Source organism: Lethenteron reissneri, chromosome 56 (genome assembly GCF_015708825.2).
Source record: "Lethenteron reissneri isolate LAM-NWPU_2019-01 chromosome 56, ASM1570882v1, whole genome shotgun sequence".
Lineage (NCBI taxonomy): Eukaryota > Metazoa > Chordata > Hyperoartia > Petromyzontiformes > Petromyzontidae > Lethenteron > Lethenteron reissneri.
In genome coordinates this window covers 6,092,298-6,116,487 of record NC_083834.1, presented here as the reverse complement: position 1 = coordinate 6,116,487, position 24,190 = coordinate 6,092,298, and the positions used below count along the sequence as shown (strand labels likewise).

Here is a 24,190-nt window from a genome sequence, read left to right as displayed (position 1 = left end):
TGTTTGACAAATTCATGAGTACATACCTCTGTAACTTTGAGCGGTTGCTCACAGCTTGCAATCATCAGCCTTGATCTATTATTAATCGGCTCTTAAAAGAAGACTTCAGTCAAGGACGTATAAAAGGAATGTATTTTCCAAAAGGTTGGACACAATCGGGGTGAGCGGACCCACCACGAAGTGGCCGGGTCGCACAACCGAGGGCATGTAACCACGAAGCGCGCAACCTCCCCCACCACCACCCCCCCCCCCCCGGTTTCACTTTCGGTTTGGCACGAAAACGCATTTCCAGGAATGACGATGAAACGAAGAAGAGCAATTGGCCACGCTGTGTGGATAACGGCAGAAGTGAACGCCACCCCCCCCCCCCCCGCCCGCCCGCTCCGACGAAGCAACGTGTACGTCGGTTGTTCTCACGATTCCGTCCCGGTGTGCGGACGTGTACGCACACGTCGTCGGAACGCGACCAGAAGAAAAAAATAATAACTTCATCGGCACACCGAGGGCTCCCACAAGGCCATGGGGGCGGGAGGGAGGCGTGTGGCAGAGCTTTGGCGCCGGCTATCGTAGAGTCGATCGCGTCGCTACGGTTCACCGCGGCGAGTGACGATGCCTTTATGAAAACGACGCTGCTGCTGCTGCTGCTTCGCCTCTCGAAATAAAATGAACGCCTAACGGCCTCGCGCGTTCCGAGATTCGGCGGCTAACGGGGGGGGGGGGGGGGACGGGGGGGGGGGAACGGCCCACACCCTGCGAACTCGCAGACGTTTCGGAACGGGCGAAGGAGTTCACACGATCGAGTTGTGCGAGCCGAACGGGAACTGCCGATTGTCAAGGTGAACGGAGGTGGCCACCGGACTTCGCCGGCATGGACGCAGAGAAAATAACGACGATCAGCAATCAAGCGCCGCGCGTGGCTTACGAAGAAATTAAAACGATCGCTCCCCGCTAAAACACCCTCTCCAAATACGCGTGCACATCTACACAATCGTCATTAAACTAAATAATAAAACTAAGTGTCTCTCTCTCGCTCTCCCAGCTCGCCTCCAGTTTACTACAGCCCTGAGCCAGTGGTGGACATTCCACATTCCTATGGCGGTGGAGTGAGAGGGGGGGGCAGAGGGGTACGGGGGCGAGTTCGTTTGCAAGACGACCACTGCAGGGAAATTAACTTAAGGTTTAATAATGATAACAAGCTCTTCGCGCGAACAAAACACGGAATACCAAGGTAATGCATCCTGTAAGGGTTTCTATGCATTCTGTACATACACTTGCGTAGCTACCACTTGCATCCTAAGATGCGTGGAGTGCAAACGTACGGTGCGCAACAGCAGTGCGACGAGCGTTGCTCCCATATGCAGAGCGAGCGCCAGAGGTCGCAAACAGGTTTTGATTCCTTACCCGTACCCGGCCGCACCAGGGTCGCAAACGGGTACCCGTACCCGGCCGGGTATCGGGTAGGGTACGGGTATCGGGTACCTGATTGAGACCTCTGGGATGAAGCCATGTTGCAGGCGCGGGTGGGTTGATTCTAGGAACTTGAATTGTGAGAAGAGACAAGACGTTGGGAAATGAGTGACAAACGGCAACTCACCAGTGACTCACGGCCTACCCGTACCTGGCCGCACCAGGGTCACAAACGGCTACCCGTACCCGGCCGGGTACGGGTAGCCGGGTATCGGGTAGGGTACGGGTATCGGGTACCCGGTTGCGACCTCTGGCGAGCGGGTCACGTGCTCCCCCCCTTCCTCCCACTCCAACAATGCGCGGAATAAAAAACGTCACCGAAATGGATCTCGGAGGTAGCTCTGCGACCCGCACTTCCACGGGACGTTCCTCCGACGGGAAGGGGCCGCGAAAGTGACGCCTACAGCGCGGTTTGCGATCAAAGCGCACATGCTTCGTGCGCTCCGAACACTCGACCAGGCGTTGTCCCCGCGACGCGCGTTTAACAGGTTAAAGAGTTTACACCATTGCAACCTCATTTGCCAGTAAAAAATATGATAATTGGTTTTTTTACCCTTCTATCTGGCAACAAAACTGACACCTTTTTTTTACAAGGAGTCATGTTTGCATAGACCACAATACCTGCAGCCATAATGCAAAAATTATCAGGTTAAAGAGTTTTGAGTTCACCGTTTCGGGGTGGGGGGGGGGATAGCTTTTCAGCTACGTTGGGTGTACACGTTCCATTTCGGGACAAGGGTAGGTTTTAGAATTACCACGCGCAGGAAAATAGACAGTCGATTCAACAACAAGGAACATTTCATAACTTCCGCCAATTTTTTCGAGCTTTTCTGAGCGTCCGTAGGATTCGTAGCGATGTGTGAATGACGACTAACACAGCCCGTGTCGTATACAGGAGAGCTGAATCATCTCTGGCACAGAATAGTTTGCAAAAGCGCAAAATAATTACAAAATATAACTACACACCTTGTATATATATATATAAAGGCCAGACGTACGATTCAATAATCATCTTACAACCGCCCCCACAAAATAATAATAACCTCAGTAAACAGCAGCAAGTTAAGTCTCATTTTAGTGGTTTAAATATTTGTACATTACGACCATTTTCCTACAAACTGACGCGCTTGTAGAAACGTAATAACAACAATAACAATAAGCCCCGAAGAAATGTTTCCTTGGGGGAAAAAAAAAAAAAACCATTAATAATAACAGTCGGCCGGCGATAACAAAAACATTGTACCCGCCGCCCCCCGCTTCGCCAAACAACGGCCGCTAACGGAGATCTCTGCCGATTCTCCCTTTGCTGCTGCTCCGACTTCACCGGTACCGGGGCTCCCACAAGGCCACGTGGGGAGGGCGTGTGGCACAGTTTTGGCGCCGGCTACGGTAGAGCGGCGGCGGTCGCGTCGCTACGGTTCTCCGCGGCGAGCAACGACGCCTTTTTAAAAACAACGGCGCTGCTGCTGCTGCGCCGTTTGCGCGTTGCGAGATTCGGCAGTGAACGTGACGACCACCCTCCACCACCACCCTTGCAACTTGCCAGACGTCTCAGAACGGGTACAGGGGGGGTGAATGACCGTCACCACGGCGGTACTGATTGAACCTCTTCCGCCGTGGAATTTATAAACATTTTAATCACCCGTTTTGTGAGTGGGGGGGGCGGGTTCCGTTGACTCCTACAACTCACGTTAAACGAACCGTGTTTGGTTTGCTGTACTTTTCGCTAAGTTTTGCAGGGTGTGGCTTAACCAAGGTACAGCTTGAGACGTCAGCTTTCGTCCTTTCTGACGGGAGCGAGAAAAATCTAAACCAAGGGCGTGCCTCATTTTAAAACAAATGCCGCTTAAACAAAACATTGATCCACAAGACCCACCGGCTGGGTCTGTGGCCTAAAACTTTCAACAGTGAAAGAGTGCGCATTGCTTCTTAACTCACCAGAGCGGCCAAATAGTCTGGGAAGCCACAAGGAGAGCCGGGAGGCTTAATCAGGCCACAATGAGAGCCGGGAGACTCAACCAGGCCACAAGGAGAGCCGGGAGGCTTAACTAGGCCACAATGAGAGCCGGGAGACTCAACCAGGCCACAATGAGAGCCGGGAGGCTTAACCAGGCCACAAGGAGAGCCGGGAGGCTTAACCAGGCCACAAGGAGAGCCGGGAGGCTTAACCAGGCCACAAGGAGAGCCGGGAGGCTTAACCAGGCCACAAGGAGAGCCGGGAGGCTCAACCAGGCCACAAGGAGAGCCGGGAGGCTTAACCAGGCCACAAGGAGAGCCGGGAGGCTTAACCAAGCCACAAGGAGAGCCGGGAGGCTTAACCAAGCCACAAGGAGAGCCGGGAGGCTTAACCAGGCCACAAGGAGAGCCGGGAGGCTTAACCAGGCCACAAGGAGAGCCGGGAGGCTTAACCAAGCCACAAGGAGAGCCGGGTAGCTTAACCAGGCCACAAGGAGAGCCGGGAGGCTTAACCAGGCCACAAGGAGAGCCGGGAGGCTCAACCAGGCCACAAGGAGAGCCGGGAGGCTTAACCAGGCCACAAGGAGAGCCGGGAGACTCAACCAGGTCACAAGCAGAGCCGGGAGGGTCAACGAGCCCCTCCCCCACTCCCCCCTCTGGCCTTCGCACCTGATTGGCTCACAAGTGATGACATCACGTGTATCCCCCGCCCTATTTAAGACCGAAACAGGAGGAGGGTTTCTCTAGAACTCTGTGGCTGCCACTCGATGATGCTGGTGGTTGTTGTTGTAATTACTGGCAAAACGTCACGGCAATCTAATTGTAAATGTTGTCGTGGGTTTATACTCTCCAACACACAACCGGTGTTGCTGTACCCGTAACGAATTGGCGCGTTCTGTTTACGTGACAAACCTTGCAATTTGGCTGGCGGCGGGTTTAACGACACATTCATATTTACGCGATCTAATCCTAAAACCTCTGTTACGGACAATATTGGTCGTGAAAGCATACGACGGGTGACACTATCCCGCAACGTGTAGTGGAGGTTTAAAGCTCTGACTGACACAACACCTACACGGTGTCAACGAGAAGAAAGTTATTACAAAACGCCATAAACATTTTCACAACTGCTTCATTCGGGGGGGACACACGGGAACAAGCCTCGTCTTAAACCTGTCTGCCCCCAGCCAAACGGCGATGTTTGGTAGCTTCATTATTCCCCGAATGCATCACTTCAACGCTTTTACGTGTTAACACACACACACAAGATGTGGCAGCCGCGGGTAATATTTCAAACTTAAAAGGCTCGACCGTTGCAAGAGCCACGCTCGTGAAACCCGACAGGAGAGTGGTGGTAGCCAGGGTGTGTAATCAACGAGAGCGCTGCTCGAAGCAACAACCCCCCACCCCACACGGAGCCAGAGCTTCCGTGGGAAATGAAATCCTGAGACGAATTCGTGCAATGAGCGTGGCCTCGCGCATTCGCTGTCCGTGTGTTCGCTCGTGCTCATTTTGTCCCGTGGCCTTGCCAATTACTGTAATTCTCCAGAATGTAAGACGCTCTGAAAGAGTAAAGACATGCACCCCGCGCGCCTCCCCGCTCCCCCAAGATTCTGCCGGGTTTTAATAAGATATTGCAAATCAGAGTCGCACACACACACGCGCGCGTCAGATTATAAGACGCAACACCCTAGTTTGTTGCCATAACATACAGAGGAAAATAAAGTGTTTGCCTCATCACTCCGAGAGAATAAGGTCACAGCCCATCCTATACGAACCCAATACTGCAATTTAAAAAAACACGCAGCGACTGGAGGGCCACACAACAGCATATATATTCATCTTCTTGGTTCTTTCGGTAAAGTCACGTAGAAAGGAAATAATAAAAGAATAAAAATAAAACATAATAAAATAAATATGTTTCATTTTTATTCTTTTTATTTTAAAATAATAAAAATAAAACATATTAATTTTATTATATTTTATTTTTATTCTTTTATTATTTCCCTTCTACGTGACTTTACCGAAAGAACCAAGAAGATGAATCCCTGCAGTCACGAAAGCTTTAAATCGAAGCATATATATTATATATCATCGTCGTCATTATAATCCTATATTATGTAACGTCCATTACACATCCAAAATCGTAGGGCTTAACGATTTGGAACAAAGCTCAAAAGAAAAAACCACCCGCATTCAATATCAATGAGTGGTGAGTAGTGGTGGTGAGTGGTGAGGGTGAGTGGAGAAGGTGAGTGGTGAATGGTGAGGGTGAGTGGTGAGAGTGGTGAGTGGTGAGTGTGAGTGGTGAGAGTGGTGAGTGGAGAGGGTGAGTGGTGAGGGTGAGTGGTGAAGGTGAGTGGTTAAGGTGAGGGTGAGTGGTGAGGGAGAGTGGTGGGGGTGAGGGTGAGGATGGTTGGTGATGGTGAGTGGTGAGCGTAAGTAGTGAGGGAAAGGGGTGAACGGCAGTAAAAGGCGCAGCCCCGCAAGTTGAATTCCCGCGCCACGCTGGCCGAAGGAACTCCCCACCGCTACCACTCGTGGGAGCTGCGGGGAGAGAGCCCCACCCCAGCCTCCCCTTTTAGAGACTGGAGTGTAAATAACCGAGCAGTAACCAAGCAAGCCGCGGGATACATTGACGAATCGGCAGCTTTATCGGTGACATCGGCGAGCAGGCTAAAAGTTAATGATGATGTCACCCTGCTGCTGCTGCTCTATATAAGAACGGAAGACAGAGCAGAGCCTCTCACCATTCCGGCGAATTGCCCGATGATGCTGGATGCAATTACCAGCGAAACGTCGTACTACTCAAATTGTTAATGTTGTAGTTTCACGCTTCAACACACCAGTGTGGGCTAAAGCAGTGAACTATTTTGTCTTTTGTCAACGTGACACTTTTTTACTGATTGGCCGTGTCGGGTGGTGGAGTGTTACGACACATTTATAAATAACGCGATCTAAACCCAAAAACGTTGATTATGAATAATATTGGTCGCGAAAGCCTACGTGTTAAACAGGCTCAAAGTTGTCGCATTGCAAGTGATGTCCTTTTGTCAAACGAGCGATAATACTTTTGCACTTATCACGCGCCGGGGGGGGGGGGGGGGGGGGGCTGCCTAGTGGTGTAGTGCGCTGTGGTTGCAGCTTCCGGATACTTTTTCAAATCCTCGTCTTATAACCGCATCTTCTGAAGTCTGTTTATTACATTCAGCTTCTCCTTCTCTCTCGGGCCTGTCCTCATTCTTACAAGGCGCCTTGAGATATCAGCGGAAGGTGTCACACAAATTAAGCGTACATTATTAGTATTACCTGTTCTGCGATTGGATAGAATCCGTCACACGTAGCTTACTTATGGCCGAAACGAATTCACTACGTCACAAACGTATTGGTTGGCAACATGTATCGATGTGTGCGTAAGGGGCGTATGGGTCGTTGTATTTATCCTGTTCGCGAAATAAGATTATTTTTTTTGGGGAAGGACGAAAACACTTTTATTCGAATAAGTATAACCCATAAAAACAAAGTTTTTCACTCTAAAGCCTTTATATGCGTGGCGGCTAGAGTCCTCTCGTCCTCTGGCTTGAGATGGCTGCCACCTATGGATCAGATGATTGTCTGCCAGTATTAAGCAATTGGTAATTAAATATTTAATTTGTTTTCCCTAAACAGTGTAAAATTTTGGAAAAAAATTTTCACGAACATTAATTGTCTCGCACAACGAGTCTGTGTGCAAAATGTCAGCTCGATTGGATCACGGGAAGTGGGTTAAAAAACGACCGAAAGATTTGCACGGTCGTAAGCAAGCAAGCACGCAAGCACGCAAGCACGCAAGCAAGCGAACTTAATATAAAGGATTTAAAAAGGTGGCAGCTTCGTCCATTCAAATACAATGCAGTGCAAAGCCCCAGTCGCAGAGTCCACATTCACCACAAGGCGGGCACAAAGAGTGAATCAATCCACAAATCCAACTGCAGCCTCAAACGACAAAGACGAAAAATCACCGAGGAGGGTCGGTGAATCGTCGATTTTTTTTTTTTACTGGGGCTTGGAAATTAAAGGGCGGACCGCTCAGTTGCTCACTACGGTCCGTGTGCTGTGCAGATGCAGAATCAATCATACAGAGCCCACCGGCAGAAATACTGCACGAGGATCACAAAGGCAAAGATCCCCCGTGTAGCCTTGAAAAACTGCCGGGGCAAGTGCTGTTAGCGAGCACCTATGAAGCCCGGCACGGCACACGGGGGAGTGGGAGGCCAGCACCACGCCCGGCCGCCTTTGTCTCCCCAGTGGCGATGTTTACACATCCGCACCAGGTACTAAATTCGAGGCTGAGTCGACCTAGGGGAGGGCCCAGTACCGGTTCAGAAAAGTCACTGGTGTTGGCCGTGAACGGGAACTGAACGTGGGTCGCCAGGTTCGTAGCACAGCGCGCTAACCGCTGCACTACCGCTCCCCCATGGATCTTACACACACACACAAGCACACCCACATACAGACTGACAGATGCATTCCACACACACCGGCTTGATAAATTATTCTAATCCCCCTCACCCTCTCCAGGTTCACAAACACAACTCCTGACCCGGTGACACTATTACTCCAGACCAAAACGTTCTCCATAGTCTTAATAATCCAAGAACACACACATGCATGTAACACCAATGCAGAGGCAAAGATAGCCCCTAAAGCCTTTGTAAGCTGCTGGTGAAAGTGCTGTTAAGCGAAGGCCAGCAAGGCGCACCTATGAGGGAGGGTGGTGGTGGGAGTAGCACCACTCTCGGTCATCTTGGTCTTCCCCAGTTCTGAAGTTGACACAGCGCACCAGTTACTCTTTTAAGGGCGAGACCCGGGATTGGTTCAGATATATCGCAAATGATGTTGGCCGTAGATCAGGGATTGAACACAGGTTGCCGGGTTCGTAGCGCAGTGCGCTAACTACTACGCAAATTAAGACAAAGATTCCCCCGTATAGCCTTAACAGACTGTTGGGGAAAGTGCCGTTCAGCTGGAACGGCACACGAGGGGGTGGGTGGCCAGAACCATGCACGACTGCCTATGTCTCCCAAGTGGCGATGTTTACACATTGCACGAAGTACTCATTTGAGGCTGAGTTGACCTAGTTATAGATGATATTAGGTTTGGTTATTTCCAAACAATAATAATGCCATGATAAGAAAGAGAGATTGGGTTTGCCTAAGTCCCATTTCCCTTCAGCTTTACACTATTATTCTTTATTATTAGAGATAGTGCACCTTCAGCAAATGTGATGGAGAATTCCTCATTCCTACAGCAGGCCCAGTCTATCCACAAGACGACTGCTGTTAACTTCCCACAAAGTGGTACTGATTTTATAGACCACAGAAGGATGTGCCAAGTTGACCGGCAACAACCGGGACTCGAACCCATCACCTTCGGATGGGGCGTCAGCTATTCGGCCCACAGACATCAACAGCCGAACACAATCGCCTGTACCCTTACGTGGCGTTATATCACCCTTCAAACCACACTGATCGTCGCTCTGAAGTGTGGCCAAACACCCTACATGACCCTCTTCCTCATGGGGAAGGGGGCCACCCCCCTCAACCTCTTCACTCGTAGGCCATGAGGCTCAGACCAGGCATCTTCACTTATCGGTACCACCTGAGGTGGTGTAACTCTAGCGGTGACAAACTTGTCTCCGTGGCAAGCGATGGCTGAATTACGCGATGGCCGTTTGAAATGAGCAGGGCCCTTTGAAGCAATGCACCCAATTAGCCGTAATAAGTATAACCCATAAAAACAAAGTTTTTCACTATAAATCCTTTATATGCGTGGCGGCTAGAGTCCTCTTGTCCTCTGGCTTGAGATGGCTGCCACCTATGGGTCAGATGATTGCATGCCACCATTAAGCAATAGGTAATTAAATATAATATTTTTGTCCTAAAAAGTGTAAAATTTTGGAAATTTATTTTCACGAACATTAATTGTCACGCACAACGAGTCTCTGTGGAAAATGTCAGCTCGATTGGATCACGGGAAGTGGGTTAAAAAACGACTGAAAGATTTGCACAGTCTTAAGCAAGCAAGCGAACTTAATATAAAGGATTTAAAAATGAATCGGTATTGACTCTCACCTCGCTACCTTTGGGTGGTGCCTGCATCTGCTATGGCCCACGGGACAGCCGGGAGAAGATTGTGCAAGTTACTGAGAGCTGAATTGACTTTTAACACTAAACTTAAAATTTTGATTTAAAGCTTTCGTGACTGCGGGGATTCATATTCTTGGTTCTTTCGGTAAAGTAGAAGGGAAATAATAAAATAATAAAAATATAAAACGATAAAATTCTCACGACGTTTCGATCGCAACACAAGCAATCTATCTACGTGGCTTTACAGAAAGATATTCTTAGGTTTTTTCGGTAAAGTCACGTAGGTAAAAAATTTTAATTAACAAAAGTAAAATAAAAATAAAATAAAAATCACGACGTTTCGGAGGCAACACAAGCTTCCGTATTCTTAGGTTTTTTCGGTAAAGTCACGTAGGTAAAAAATTTTAATTAATAAAAGTTCAATGAAAATAAAATAAAAATCACGACATTTCGGAGGCAACACAAGCCTCCGTCTTCAGGTGGAACGTTGGAAGCTTGTGTTGCCTCCGAAACGTCGTGATTTTTATTTTTATTTCTTATTTATTAATTCTAATTTTTATTAAATAAAAATTAGAATTTTTTCACCTACGTGACTTTACCGAAAAAACCTAAGAATATGAATCCTTGCAGTCACGAAAGCTTCAAATCTAGAATTTGCAGAAAGACCCAAAGAACATGAATTCCCGCAGTCGCGAAAGCTTTAAGTCTACAAAGTAATTGTTCGGCTCACCAATTCATCACTTGCCGTTTGAAACTGGGAAAGCTATAACAGCCAGTCCCAAATGATAATCCGCTCCGTGGCCTTATCATACACTGTCATCCTCCGAGGGCGGCGTTACTGATGAATGTGTCGAGTGGAGAAAACTTCACGCGGCTGCGCAAAGCCAAGAAGAGGGCGGCTACTTCAGTTTGAGATCGCTTCCAATAGCCGTGCGCTAAAATGAAGAAAAAACATCGTTTGTGAAAGCCAGGTCGCTCCTGAAAAGGAGCTACGTAGGTCATCGGGGGCCTGACCTGGTAAAATAACAAAAAAACTGTTGCGTTGAGTGCAGAGCAGCAATGGATTCTGCTGCAATGCCCTCTGCGGAGGCTGTGGCACCTGTCTTTCGCGCAGGGCAGCCACGCCCGTAAAGGCGCAAAGATTAACGCTCAAACTCTTAGTTTTTTCGGTAAAGTCACGTAGGTAAAAAATATGAAACTAAAATGAATAAAAATAGCAAATCTGGCTGTGACGGTCCACCTGATGCCTCCGAAACGTCGTGATTTTTATTAGGTTATTTTTATTAATTTTAATTGAATTTTTTTACCTACGTGACTTTACCGAAAAAACTAAGAGCATGAATCCTTGCAGTCACGAAAGCTTCAAATCTAGAATTAACGCTCAACCCCACGGAGCTTCCACGATCTGGCGATGTCGGGCACATTCTGGGCGATTCGGCGACGCTGACCGAATGGGTTTATACAAAATGGAAATAGGAACGGGGATTTTTTTCACTCTTGTTTTTTGGTCACGGGAGGTGAGAACACCGATGTTTTTTGGCTGACTGGGCCTGGGGGCTTCAGGAAGGAGGTCATTCACCCGTTAGCTATTGCAACCCTCTTTAAGGAAACATTATCCCGAGTTAATTTGTTTTGCTTAAAACGAACATCCCCAGCTCTTATGCTGTAAACTCTTGATTTCCACTTGCACATCTGAACTGCGCTAGGGCCAGGCTTTCCCGGGCCGTGCCGTGTCGTGCCAAACCATGCCATGGCCTTTCTCCGCACGTCCGATGAAGCACGGCTGGCTACGTACGGCGCGAAAGAAGTTCAACGTACACACACACACACACCCAGCCCGCTGCGGCTCAGGAAGCCCCCAGGTTGTTTTTCCACTGCAGAAACCAACCGAGCCGTGCCGCCGACGTCACGCGCAGAGACCGAGTCTCTTATCCCCCCCCCCCCCCACCCCGTGCCGACCAGTGGCCCCGCATGGCCCCCCAACCCAGACTCGGATGTCTCCTCCAAGGGGCCGCATCGGCACAACAAAAATAGGCAGTGGAAAAACCACCCGTTCCGCTTGCACTTAGACGCTTGCCCAACGGAGAAAAGAGGCACTGGAGAGAGACACGCTCGTGGGCACAAAGTCTGATGCTTCCTCCGACGATCGCAACGACTTTCCAATCGACTTTCAGGAGCGCCCCACCGAAAATCGCTCCAGACGTGCCCACCGCCGCCAAGCGTCTCAAGGAAGACGACTGCGATGCGACGTCGCTGCTGCTGCTGCTGCCGAACCCGAAAGTGACTTTCCCAAGTCTATCTTTCTCTTTTCGATTTAAAGCTTTCATGACTGCAGGGATTCATCTTGGTTCTTTCGGTAAAGTCACGTAGAAGGGAAGTAATAAAATAATAAAAATAAAACAGATTAACCTATCTGTCTCCCCGACAGACTTGGTCTTCACCTGAGGACGGCTGCTTGCGTTGTGGCCGAAACGTCGTGAGAATTATTTTTTATTGTTTTATTTTTATTATTTTATTACTTTTCTTTCTTTCTCATTAAACGCAGCATCCCTCCCCAACCGCAGTCTTGGCAGCACGGAGGACCACGCAGCCGAGGAGACCTCGACAAGGCGAGAACTGCTCGCTTTGTCCGTTACGTCCGTTATACTTCAAGCAACAGCAAAAATGGAATTAGATTTTTTTTTTTTTACGAAAACCAGTGAAATCTGGCATTAAGGCTGCCGGGGACACAATGTTCTGCTGCAGATGTCACACAGATTAACCTATCTTTAAACCATTAAAGTGTTCGTGCCAGACGACCAAATACGTACTATTGGATTACATTTCAGTGAATAAAAATTTTAACGACAAAAACGATTTGGTATCTAGTGGCCAAAGAAAAAATACCAAACGAATCTCACAAACAGCTGCGTGCGTCGGGTGTATCTAAGCCAACGGCTTTAAGCTTTCCCAGCATGCACCTGCATCAATTTACCCACAATTCCCGCTGATGCAAACAGTGGGCCAAGTGCAACCGCAAGCCCCGCCACCCCCCACCACCGGTGGCCAACCAGCCAATCGCACGCTCCGGCACTGCGCCGTGCAAAATGTGTTCGGTCGTCTCCGATTAGTCGGATTTCCACGCTGTACAATTTCACGACACGCCGATTATCGCGGCTTCAATTTCGGATAATTTTGTCACGCGATTTTTTACGTATTTGAGTCCTGTTTTTGTGCGTTGCTGTGCTCCCAGTGTGCGTGATGACAACTTAAAAAGGTTCCTCGGCTGATGTTAACACAACACGAGTCTTCGAATTATGGCGACTTTTTTGCGATCGGTAACATTTACAAAAGCCTTCATTGCTGCCAGTTAAAAACAGAAACAATTAAAAGATCCACAACGCTAAAATTGAGGATGTCACATGACCATCACGCCATCACTTAAGCCAAAAGTCAACGGCTTACAGCTAAATATTGAAAACTTTGATGACCATGTTTGCGAAATCGTACATATGTGGATCAGGATGTAAAACACAAAATATAAATTAAACGAGTGTCGATAATCACGAGAAAACGATATTTTGCCGAACGAACGTTGATGCGATGATCGTGGTGTTTACGCCGTGCGACGCACCGTTGCGTCTCCATATAGCGGCAAACCCTAGCGGTGATTAGTAGGATGGTTCTGGAACGAACGGCAGAGAAATAGGATGGGGGGGGGCAGGTGGGGGTGGTGGTTGTGTGGGGGGGGGGAGGTGGGTGGCTCTCTCGCCCAGTCTACAACAGCACGCGACGGTTACGCATCGTTGCAACAAAAAATGTCACGCGCAATAATCATTCCGTGAGAGCTCGACGCACGCTTAGAGCTGCTTGTTGTGTTTAGTTTGTTGTCCTTTGCCCGCACCTGCGATTAGCACGGCTAGGCTACGTAGGGGGCCAACGAATTTCAACGTACAGTACAATGAGATCTTGAGATCCGACGAGCTCGTTGGGGGCGATTTGGTCAGAGACAAACCAAACGGCAATTATTCTTCGGTTCTTTCGGTAAAGTCACGTATAAAGATAAAATAATAAATTAAATAATAGCATACTACGACGTTTCGATTGCAACACAAGCAATCAGACTTAGATGTCTGTCTATCGTTTTCTGGTTAGATTTTTGTTGCTATTTCTTTTATACCTGATGATGATTGCTTGTGTTGCAATCGAAACGTCGTAGTATGCTATTATTTCATTTATTATTTTATCATTATACGTGACTTTACCGAAAGAACCAAAGAACAATTCCTGCAGTCACGAAAGCTCCAAAATTAAGATCAAACGGCAATTGTTCGTCCCGATTATGTTCCCATCGCACGATTGACGCCACACACTGGGACCAAAAAATATATGGTTAAACACGTAGGCTTTCGCTACCAATATTATCCATAATAAAAGTTTTTGGGTTAGATCACGTAAATGTGTGTCGTGGTGGCAGGTTTAACGACACATTTATATTTCAGGACGTCGCGTTTCTTACGCACTCTAAAATGATACAGAATCCAATTAATAAATCACTTTGTACAAATCCTAACGGACGTCACCAAAGGCCTCTTGCGTGCTGGGGTGGGAGGTGGGAGGCGGGAGGGAGGGGGTGAGTTTCTCGCTCGTCTCGCTCTAGAAAGGCACGCGCCGCCCCCGCTGCCGGCCAAACTCGCACGAGACTCTCCGACGGGGGTCACGAGATCACCGAGCACATCACGAAAACCGCTCGCGAGAGAGGGGCGACACGACGGAGCGGTGACTGGGTTCAAAGTGCGCACACGGCGTTCTCGCTCTCTCTAAAACGCCAACCAAACCGCCGCCCCCCCCCGCCACCACCCATCCCGCGCCCACCAACCCAGACCACAACTTCAGTGATTTAAAATTAATTGTGAAATACCGACGAACAACAAGCGTGTGTGTGTGTATATATATAAATATACACGGCGCGACGCAAACGCCGCGGGCGGGTAGGAGAGTCGGAGCGACGGGTAAATTAAAACGTCGGTGGGATTTGTTTCCGTTTCACGAAGCATGGTGGTGGCGTGGTTTAAAAAAAAATAAAAACGTCCAGTGAATTCGATTTGTCCAGTCATCAAATCAAATAAAAAAAAAATTAAAGGATGCAAATAATAACAACGACGACGACGAACAAAAGATACAATTGGACGATGTTAAGTAAGAATATTAGAACCACGAGGATGATTTTGCAGGCACAGCAGGACGCCGCTACGCGTCGGGGCCTACCATAGGCTGGGAGCTCGAGGAGCCCGAGGTGTTGAGGCCGTTGTGAACGGCGACCGTCTTCAAGGCGTCCTCCTCGATCTCTCCTCGCCGGTCAATTAAGCTGATTGAGACAAACACACGCACACGCACAGACACGCACACACACAGACACACGCAACCACACACGCAGGCACAGACACGCACGCACACACACAGACACACGCAACCACACACGCACGCGCAGACACGCACACACAGACACATGCAATCACACACGCACGCACAGACATGCACGCACACACAGACACGTGCACACAAACACACGCACACACACAGACACACGCAACCACACACGCACGCGCAGACACGCACACATACGGGCACATGTATATTTACACAGGGCACACATATCTATGGGACTTTTTTGCCAGGATCTAAAATAAGAAAAGGCTTTACCCTACCTAGCAATAACAAGGGAGGTGTGAAGATGCTCAAACACCAAATCGAAACCTTTTGCAAGGCATCAAGTTTCTGCATTAACCCACACAAACTCGTGGCAAAAACGTGCAAACAAACATGCTCCGATAATTAATCACTGTGTAACAAAAACATTAATTTTTGTTCCTGGGTAGTAAGTGTTATTTCCTAATTGTTTATGCCTCAAAAGTACAGAAAATGGCTATTACTCCCCACAAACTTTGCTTTTGTGACCAGGACAGTGATATTTTGAAATGTACCTATCATCAATGAGAAAACGCGGTGTGCATTTGTGTCATTCCTTCACGTAAAGTCCTGGTCACCAAAGCAAAGTTTGTGGGAAATAATAATAGCCACTTTCTGTACTTTTGAGGCATAGGCAATTAAAAGAATAACGCTTACTACCCAGGAACAAAAATCGTGTTACATAGTGTATAACATATGCATTGTCTTTGAAACGGATTGGCCTACACCATAGACAAACACACACAGATAGAGACACACACGCACAGACTTAAGACAAGACAAATACAAAGATCCCCCGTATAGCATTCATAGACTTTTGGGGCAAGTGCTTTTAGAGAGCACCCTATGAAGGCCAACACGGCACACAAGGGGGTGGGTGGCCAGCACCACGCCCGACCGCCTTTGTCTCCCCAGTGGCAATGTTTACACACCACACCAGGTACTCATTTGAGGCCGAGTCGACCTAAGGGAGGCCCAGGACCGGTTCAGATAATCGTTACCGGTCTTGGCCACGAGCGGCAATGGAACTCGGGTCGCCGGGTTTGTAGCGTAGCGCGCTAACCACTACACTACCCACACAGGCACACAGATACAGACAAACTAAACTACTAAACTAAACCATTTATTTTTTACCAGGTAAGGCCTAGCTCTTTTTCAGAAGCAACCTGGCCATCACAAATGATCGTGTGGAAGCGTAGAGCAGCAGCCAACCACCCTGAACGCGTGGTGATGCCGATTCTAACTGTGGGGGGGAAAAACCGGAGGACCTGGAGAAAAATCCACGCTGTCGCGGAGAAAGCACCCAAACACCCCAAGTACACATTTCGATTTAAAGCTTTCGTGACTGCAGGGATTCATCTTCTTGGTTCTTTCGGTAAAATCACGTAGAAGGGAAATAATAAAATAATAAAAATAAAACATAATAAAACAATTCTCATGACATTTCGGCCACAACGCAAGTAGCCGTCCTCAGGTGGAGAACAGGTCTGTCGAGAAGACAGTCTGAAAGCCTGGAGTGTTTCATTCAGAACTCTGTCTTCTCGACAGACCTGTTCTTGGGGTGTTTCATTCAGACGCTGTCTTCTCGACGGACCTGTTCTCCACCTGAGGACGGCTGCTTGCGTTGTGGCCGAAACGTCGTGAGAATTATTTTATTATGTTTTATTTGTATTATTTTATTATTTTCCTTCTACGTGACTTTACCGAAAGAACCAAGAAGATGAAACCCAAGTACACAGCGGGCCTCAGGCTCGCGATGGAACCCACGACCTCCTGCTGCTCCTGCATACCAGGCTGGTGGTGGTGGTGGGGGAGGTGGAGGGGGCGGTAGGCGGAGGGTCGGCATACCTGGGAGGCAGGGGGCCGCACAGCACGGCGCAGCAGTTGGAGAAGACGTTGCCGTGGCTGAACGGGTTGTAGACATCCTTCCCTCGCTTGCTCGACCACGAGCCCTTGATCTACACACGTGGGACGAAGCAGAGGACGGCTGAAAGTTTGTAAACTTTAACGTTACATAGTAGTAGGTTTTGACCCTTTTAAACTGGTACAAAACTGACACCTTTATTCAAGGCATCATGTTTGCAATAACCACAACACAAGTAGTCAAGAAAGCAAACAAAAAGAAGCAACTCTGATAATGATAATAATATGCACTGTCCTTGAAGTTGATTGGTCCACACCCGAGACGGCTTTCTTTAGAGCCTAGTCCCCATTGGTGTAGGGCCAGATGACACCAGAAGGCGTACAACTCAAACACAGTGCAATATCAGAGTATTGAGAGCTCGGGTTAAGCATTTACACTATGAGACATCTCTTTTACCAGTGGCAAAATATAGTAGTAGGTTTTTACCCTTTTAAACTGGTACAAAACTGACACCTTTATTCAAGGCATCATGTTTGCAATAACCACAACACACGCCGTCAAAAAAACAAACCAAAAGAAGCAACTCTGATAATGAAAATAATAACGTTACGTTACATTTATATACACACACACATATGGGACACGGTACGTTCACCGGTGCTGTCATTTAGTGGTTCGGGTTGTCGGGGGGGGGGGGCGATACAGCAGGTGCGGCGATGAAAGCGAGGTAGCCATGGGGTAGAGGGCGGGGTGCAGGTCAGGTGGCGGGGGAGGGCGGCCGCTTGCGGAACACCTCAAAGCCGTCCGTTGCGCCGAGCCGGTAATTGTTCATCTTAATGAATGTTTGCCGAACTTCTTTCGTACCGTACGTAGCCAATCGTGCTAAATCGGAGGTGCAGTGGAGTGTGGTAGTTCGGTGTGGTGGTGGAGTGTGGTGGTGGAGTGTGGTGGTGGAGTGTGGTAGTTCGGTGTGGTGGAGTGCGGTAGTTCGGTGTGGTGGTGAAGTGCGGTAGTTCGGCGTGGTGGAGTGGGGTAGCTCAGCGTGGTGGTGGAGTGTGGTGGTGGAGTGTGGTGGTGGAGTGTGGTGGTGGAGTGCGGCGTGCCACTCACGTCCTCGTTGGTGGTCTGGTTAGAGGCCACCAGGTAGGTGTGGAACCCCGACAGTCCGATGATCGACCACACGGAGAAGAAACAGACGACCGCTTCCAGCACAGTGCGGCCCCCGTCGCGGTCAAGGCCACCAACACCAGGGGGAGAGACTCGCGGCGAACTCGCCAACAAAGTACAAGGGGGCCCCCCACCGCCCCCCCCCCCCCGACAGCGGAGCCGTTTGGGGGGGCACATCGAATGCCGTGGACTGGCGCAGAGTGTTTGTTGGGGGGGGGGGGGGGGGAGGATGGGGCGGTCGTCCGTTTAAAATTTACGAGGAACCTCCTTTAAACAAAAACATAAAAAATTCTATCTCCGTGACAGATACAGACAAACTAAACTACTAAACTAAAACATTTTTATTTTTACCAGGTAAGGCCTGGCTCTTTTTCAGAAGCAACCTGGCTATCGCAAATGATCGTGTGGAAGCGTATAGCAGCAGCCAACTACCCTGAACGCGCGGTGATGCCGATTCTAACTGTGGGGGGGGAAACCGGAGGACCCGGAGAAAAAACCACGCTGTTGCGGAGAAAACACCCAAACCCCAAGTACACAGCGGGCCTCAGGCTCGTGATGAAACCCACGACCTCCTGCTCCTGCATACCAGGCTGGTGGTGGGGGAGGTGGAGGTGGAGAGACTCGTAGCAAACTCGCCAACAAAGCCCAAAGCCCCCCACTCCCCCCCCCGACGGCGGAGCCGTTTGGGGGGGCACACAGCGAATGCCGTGGACTGGCGCAGAGTGTTTGTTGGGGGGGGGTGGGCGGTCGCCCGTTAAAAATTTACGAGGAACCTCCTTTTAAAAAATAAAAAATTTTACCCACGTGACTTTCCCGAAAGAACCAAAGAGTATGGATTCCCACAGTCACGCTAGCTTCAAATCAAGATTTTTGCAACAAATCGCCCGTTGAAGTCACCACGAAACGGCCCGCGGTGTCGTTTGCGAAACGTGAAGATTGCCGCGGATTTAATTTAATGCATCGGAAGGCAGGGAGAGAGAGAAACTGCGACGGGCACCGCCGTCGGCACACATCGCAAGCGGCGATAAATATGCAAAGCAAATAAGACTTCGCGAGCGGAAGAGTCGCATTTCATTCTCTCGCAGCGGCAACTCCCTTGAGAGGTTTGATGTTCCCCTCCGATGTCACGCGCCCGACCCTAATTGGGATTCCGCTTTCAATTCCGAGCAGTGGGTTGGAGACTCCGAGCGTCGCTGTCGTCAGAAGTGATCAATCCACTGCTGGATGAAGTCCTCCCACGCCCCCCATCCCAAGCCAATGCCACCCCCCCCCTCCCGATACCGCGACGCAACAATCCACACCGCGCCCGCTCAGTCTCCCCAGTTGACATCCTACTCGTGACGCATTCCATCCCCTTGGCTATTACACACAAAGTGCTTGCCACAACTGAACAGAGGTCGCAACCGGGTACCCGATACCCGTACCCTACCCGATACCCGGCAACCTGTACCCGGCCGGGTACGGGTACGGGTACCGGTTTGCGACCCTGGTGCGGCCGGGTACGGGTAGGCCGTGAGTCACTGGTGAGTCACCGTTTGTCACTCATTTCGGGTAGGGTACGTGTACGGGTAGGGAACGGGTACCCGTACCTGGCCGGGTACGGGTACGGGTACCCGTTTGCGACCCTGGTGCGGCCGGGTACGGGTACGGGTAAGGAATCAAAACCCGTTTGCGACCTCTGCAACTGAACCACGATACCTCGCTGACCTCGTAAAGGAGCTATAAACCATCATCATGCAAACTCCGGTCATCCTCGCAGCGGCAGCAGCGGCTTTAGGCTCAGCCATCGAACAAAGGCGATGGTCACCGCATCAACACGCCCGGCGCTTTCAGATGCGCTGCTTCTGCGGCCGTCTGGAACGCTCTTCCCTTCCGATATTAGGAAGCCACTGGAGCCGTGGATTTAAACTCTTTTCTTCATACCTGCTTTTTGTGTTTAGTTTTTTATCCTTCCCCCGCACCTCCGATTGGCACGGGTTGGCTACGTACGTTTCCAAAGAAGTTCAACACACGTGCATAGTATTACTGCACGCATGCCATGAAATATATTGCCAAGTCCAAATGTTCTACGCTTTGATAAAATCTTCTTGGTTCTTTCGGTAAAGTCACGTAGAAGGGAAATAATAAAATAATAAAAATAAAACATAATAAAATAATTCTCACGACGTTTCGGCCACAACGCAAGCAGCCGTCCTCAGGAGAATTTGGCGTCTTTCCGACAGACCTGTTCTTCACCTGAGGATGGCTGCTTGCGTTGTGGCCGAAACGTTGTGAGAATTATTTGATTGTTTTATTTTTATTATTTTATTATTTCCCTTCTACGTGACTTTACCGAAAGAACCAAGAAGATGAACCCCTGCAGTCACGAAAGAAGCTTTAAATCGAACTTTGATAAAATGTTCACTGCTTTGCACTCTACCATTTTATCTGTGTTTGACATTGCAATATTTACCTTTCAACTGTTGACCCGGGAGGGATTAATTTGTCTGCCAGAGATAAGCGCAGCACTGGACACAACCCCCATTGCGATTGCTGCGGCTCATGCTGAGTCTCCAGGCTTCTCGCTCCGCCCAACCCGGGGATGATAACGTGTCGGACAATGCCCCCCCCCCCGCCCCCCCACCTCTCAAATGGCTCACGCAATTAAGCCACGTCGGAATGTCTCGGCACTAACGAGATTGCGTCTGAAGGGCTTCGGATGAGGATTATTCCGCGCGCGCGTTCGTAAAGGAGACGTCTTCGCTAAGATGACATTCATCCGCCGGCTCGCCACATCTGAGCTTTCTCATCTCAAACTAGAAATCAAACTAAACTTTTTGGATTTTTCCACATAAGGTCCAGTTCAGAAGCGACCTGGTCACAAATTATAGCTCAACAAAGTGGTTTTTATCATCACATGGACATTTCTAGCAGACGAATACTCCAAACGCGTGGTGATGCGGATTCTAAATGTGGAAGGAAAAACCGGAGGACCCGGAGAAAAAATCCATGCGACGTTGGGGAGAGAGAGAGACACGCAAACTCCAAATATACAGCAGCAGGCGTCAGGGTCGGGATCGAACCCACAACCTCCTGTATACCAAGCGAGGTAGTCAACATCTCCTAGCCACTGTGGTGCCCTGCTCTCCACGGCACGAACGTACGTACACAACATGGGTGGTTCTTCCACTCGGGGACACGTTTCGCGGAAACACGCGCCGTTATAAACACGGAGAGCACCCCCCCACCCCCCTCCCCGCGTTATAACGCGGTTTCTGAGCGCTCAACAACGGACTACTTTCTTGAGCTGGCCGGCTGAGCGATGGCGATACGGTCGGCGGAATGATACAGGAACACAGTGACGCGGCGGCCTATCCTCATCTCAGACCTTTGTCCCGCCATGGGACGATTCGAATGTTACGCGATTCAAATTTTTACATACAAATGCGATTCTAATTTGCATCGATTTTAGTCACTTACTTGTGCCACGTAATGCACGCGGCGCGGGGTGCCGTGCGGGAACGCAGCATCTCCTGCTCGGGCTGTGGCACGTCAAACGAAGAACTTGCTAATTGTTTTGTTACCCTTCTATCTGGCAACAAAACTGACACCTTTTTTTTACGAGGAGTCATGTTTGCATAGACCACAATACCTGCAGCCGTAATGCAAACAATAAACACAACTCTGATAATGTATGCACTGTCCTTGAAGTTGATTGGTCCACACCCGAGACAGCTTTCCTTAGAGCCTAGTCTCACATGGTGTTGGACCAGATGATGCCAAAAGGCACACAACTCAAAGACAATGCACCATCAGAGTATGAGAGCTCGGGGTAAGCATTTACACCATTGGAACCTCATTTGCCAGTAAAAATATGATAATTGGTTTTTTACCCTTCTATCTGGCAACAAAACTGACACCTTTTTTTTACAAGGAGTCATGTTTGCATAGACCACAATACCTGCAGTCGTAATACAAACAAAGAACATAACTCTGATAATGTATGTGCACTGTCCTTGAAGTTGATTGGTCCACACCCGAGACAGCTTTCCTTAGAGCCTAGTCTCACATGGTATTGGACCAGATGACGCCAGGTGTCCGTTTTGTTGCCAGATAGAAGGGTAACAAAAATAATTATCATATTTTTTACTGCCAAATGAGGTTCCAATGGAGGAACTTGCTGTCGCACGCGGCCAACAATTTCGCGTCACGCCAACAATCGCGGTCGAGATGACGTGGAGGTGGGGGGGGGGGGGATGCGGGAGGTGGGGGGTCAGGGGGGGGGGCCCACGTGGGTTGACGCCACAGAAAGGATATCTCGCAGGGCTGTCCTTGAGGGCGTTCAGAAAGCCGTCACGTTGAGACACTGCGGGACGAGAGAGAAGGAGGACATGGGAGGAGGGGGAGGTCAGGCCGCCGCTATCACAAACACCCACCGCTCCATTTGAAAAGCGGGGCCCAGGCCGAGAATTTGAAAGTGCGCGAAAACGGTTATTTGTACACACGGCGTGCGTGTGTTCACTGCTTTGTCGTCGTCGAACCGCTGTTGGATGAGTCGGGGGAGAGGGGGGGGGGGTTTCTTTGACCATACTTCGCCACGCTGGTCAGCGTGGGTTGGTGAACGTGGGCGGTATGGGGGTGTGGGAGAGAGCAGGTAACGTGTAGGGTCACCATTGGGGTTTGCTGCACTCCCCACTGCCGACCCACACAGTAGTCGCGCAGCTTTTATTAAAAAACTAAACTATTTCTTATTTTTATTTTACAAATGAAAGGTCCACAAAAGCTGTAGAGGGACAAACCCGGAAGGACCCGGAGAAAAATCCACACGGCCACGTGGAGCGAGTAACGCAAACACCAAATATACATTCTAGATTTGAAGCTTTCGTGACTGCAAGGACTCATACTCTTAGGTCTTTCGGTAAAGTCACGTAGGTAAAAAATGACCGTCACAGCCAGATTTTCTGCATCAAGTGATGCAGCAAATCTGGCTGTGACGGTCCCACCTGATGACGGAGACTTGTGCTGCCTCCAAAACGTCGTGATTTTATTATTTTATTTTTTTATTAATTTTCATTTCATTTTTTACCTACGTGACTTTACTGAAAGAACTAAGAGTACCAAATATACAGCAGCAGGCGTCAGGGCTGGGATCTAACCCACGAACTCCTGCGTACCAGGCGAGTTAGTTAACATCTACTAGCCACCGTGATGATGATGAGAGAGAGAGACACGCAAACACCAAATATATAGCAGCAGGCGTCAGGGTTGGGATCGAACCCACGACCTCGTGTGTACCAGGCGAGGTAGTTAACATCTCCTAGCCACCGTGATGATGAGAGAGAGAGAGACACACGCAAACACCAAATATACAGCAGCAGGCGTCAGGGCTGGGATCGAACCCACGACCTCCTGCGTACCAGGCGAGGTAGTTAACATCTCCTAGCCAACGTGATGATGATGAGAGAGAGAGAGACACGCAAACTCTAAATATACAGCAGGCATCAGGGTTGGGATCGAACCCACGACCTCCTGCGTACCAGGCGAGGTAGTTAACATCTCGCCACCATGGCGCCCTCTCGCACCTCCGATTAGCACGGTTGGCTACGTACGGTGCAGAAAAAGTTCAACGTACACACACAATTCGAACATTCCTCAATTGTGTTGCCTTGTCCCAATTCATTTGAGTTTTGTCAGCGCCCCGATTTCAGGTGACACTCACAGGAATAAAAATCGATATCAACAATGACAGCAGTGGATAAAATGTTAACTTAAAGAACAAACAACTAAAACGCTTTCATGCCGGCGTTAAAATGAATTCATTTAGAATGTGTCTCCTGACTTTTCGGGTCAGCCTGTAAATGCAGGACACGTGTGTGATTGTGTGTCGAGCGGTAGTGGTTAGCGCGCTGCGCTACGAACCCGGGGACTCGAGTTCGATTCCCGCTCACCGCCAAACACCAGTGACGAATACATGAACCGGTCCCGGGCCTCCTTTAGGTCGACTCAGCCTGACACGAGTACCTGGTGCGGTGTGCAAAAATCGCCACTGGGGAGACAAAGGCGGCCGGGCACGGTGCTGACCACCCACCCCCTCGTGTCCCGTGCCTTTCATAGGTGCTACTCGCTAACAGCACTTGCCCCCACAATCTGTTAAAGGCTATACGGGGGATCTTTGTCTTTT

The 24,190-nt window shown here is 49.4% G+C and overlaps 1 protein-coding gene across 1 annotated transcript in view; it reads right to left on the bottom strand.

Annotated features, from left to right (window-relative positions):
* Nucleotides 1-24,190, bottom strand: part of LOC133357075 (palmitoyltransferase ZDHHC14-like) — a 95,570-nt gene that overhangs the window by 8,058 nt on the left and 63,322 nt on the right. Inside the window, exons 5-8 of the mRNA XM_061574848.1 lie at nt 22,327-22,375; nt 17,974-18,076; nt 16,848-16,957; nt 14,799-14,898 (exon numbers count right to left, since the gene is read on the bottom strand). Of these exons, the coding sequence (XP_061430832.1) occupies nt 14,799-14,898; nt 16,848-16,957; nt 17,974-18,076; nt 22,327-22,375 (362 nt within the window). The remainder of the gene's footprint in view (nt 1-14,798; nt 14,899-16,847; nt 16,958-17,973; nt 18,077-22,326; nt 22,376-24,190) is intronic.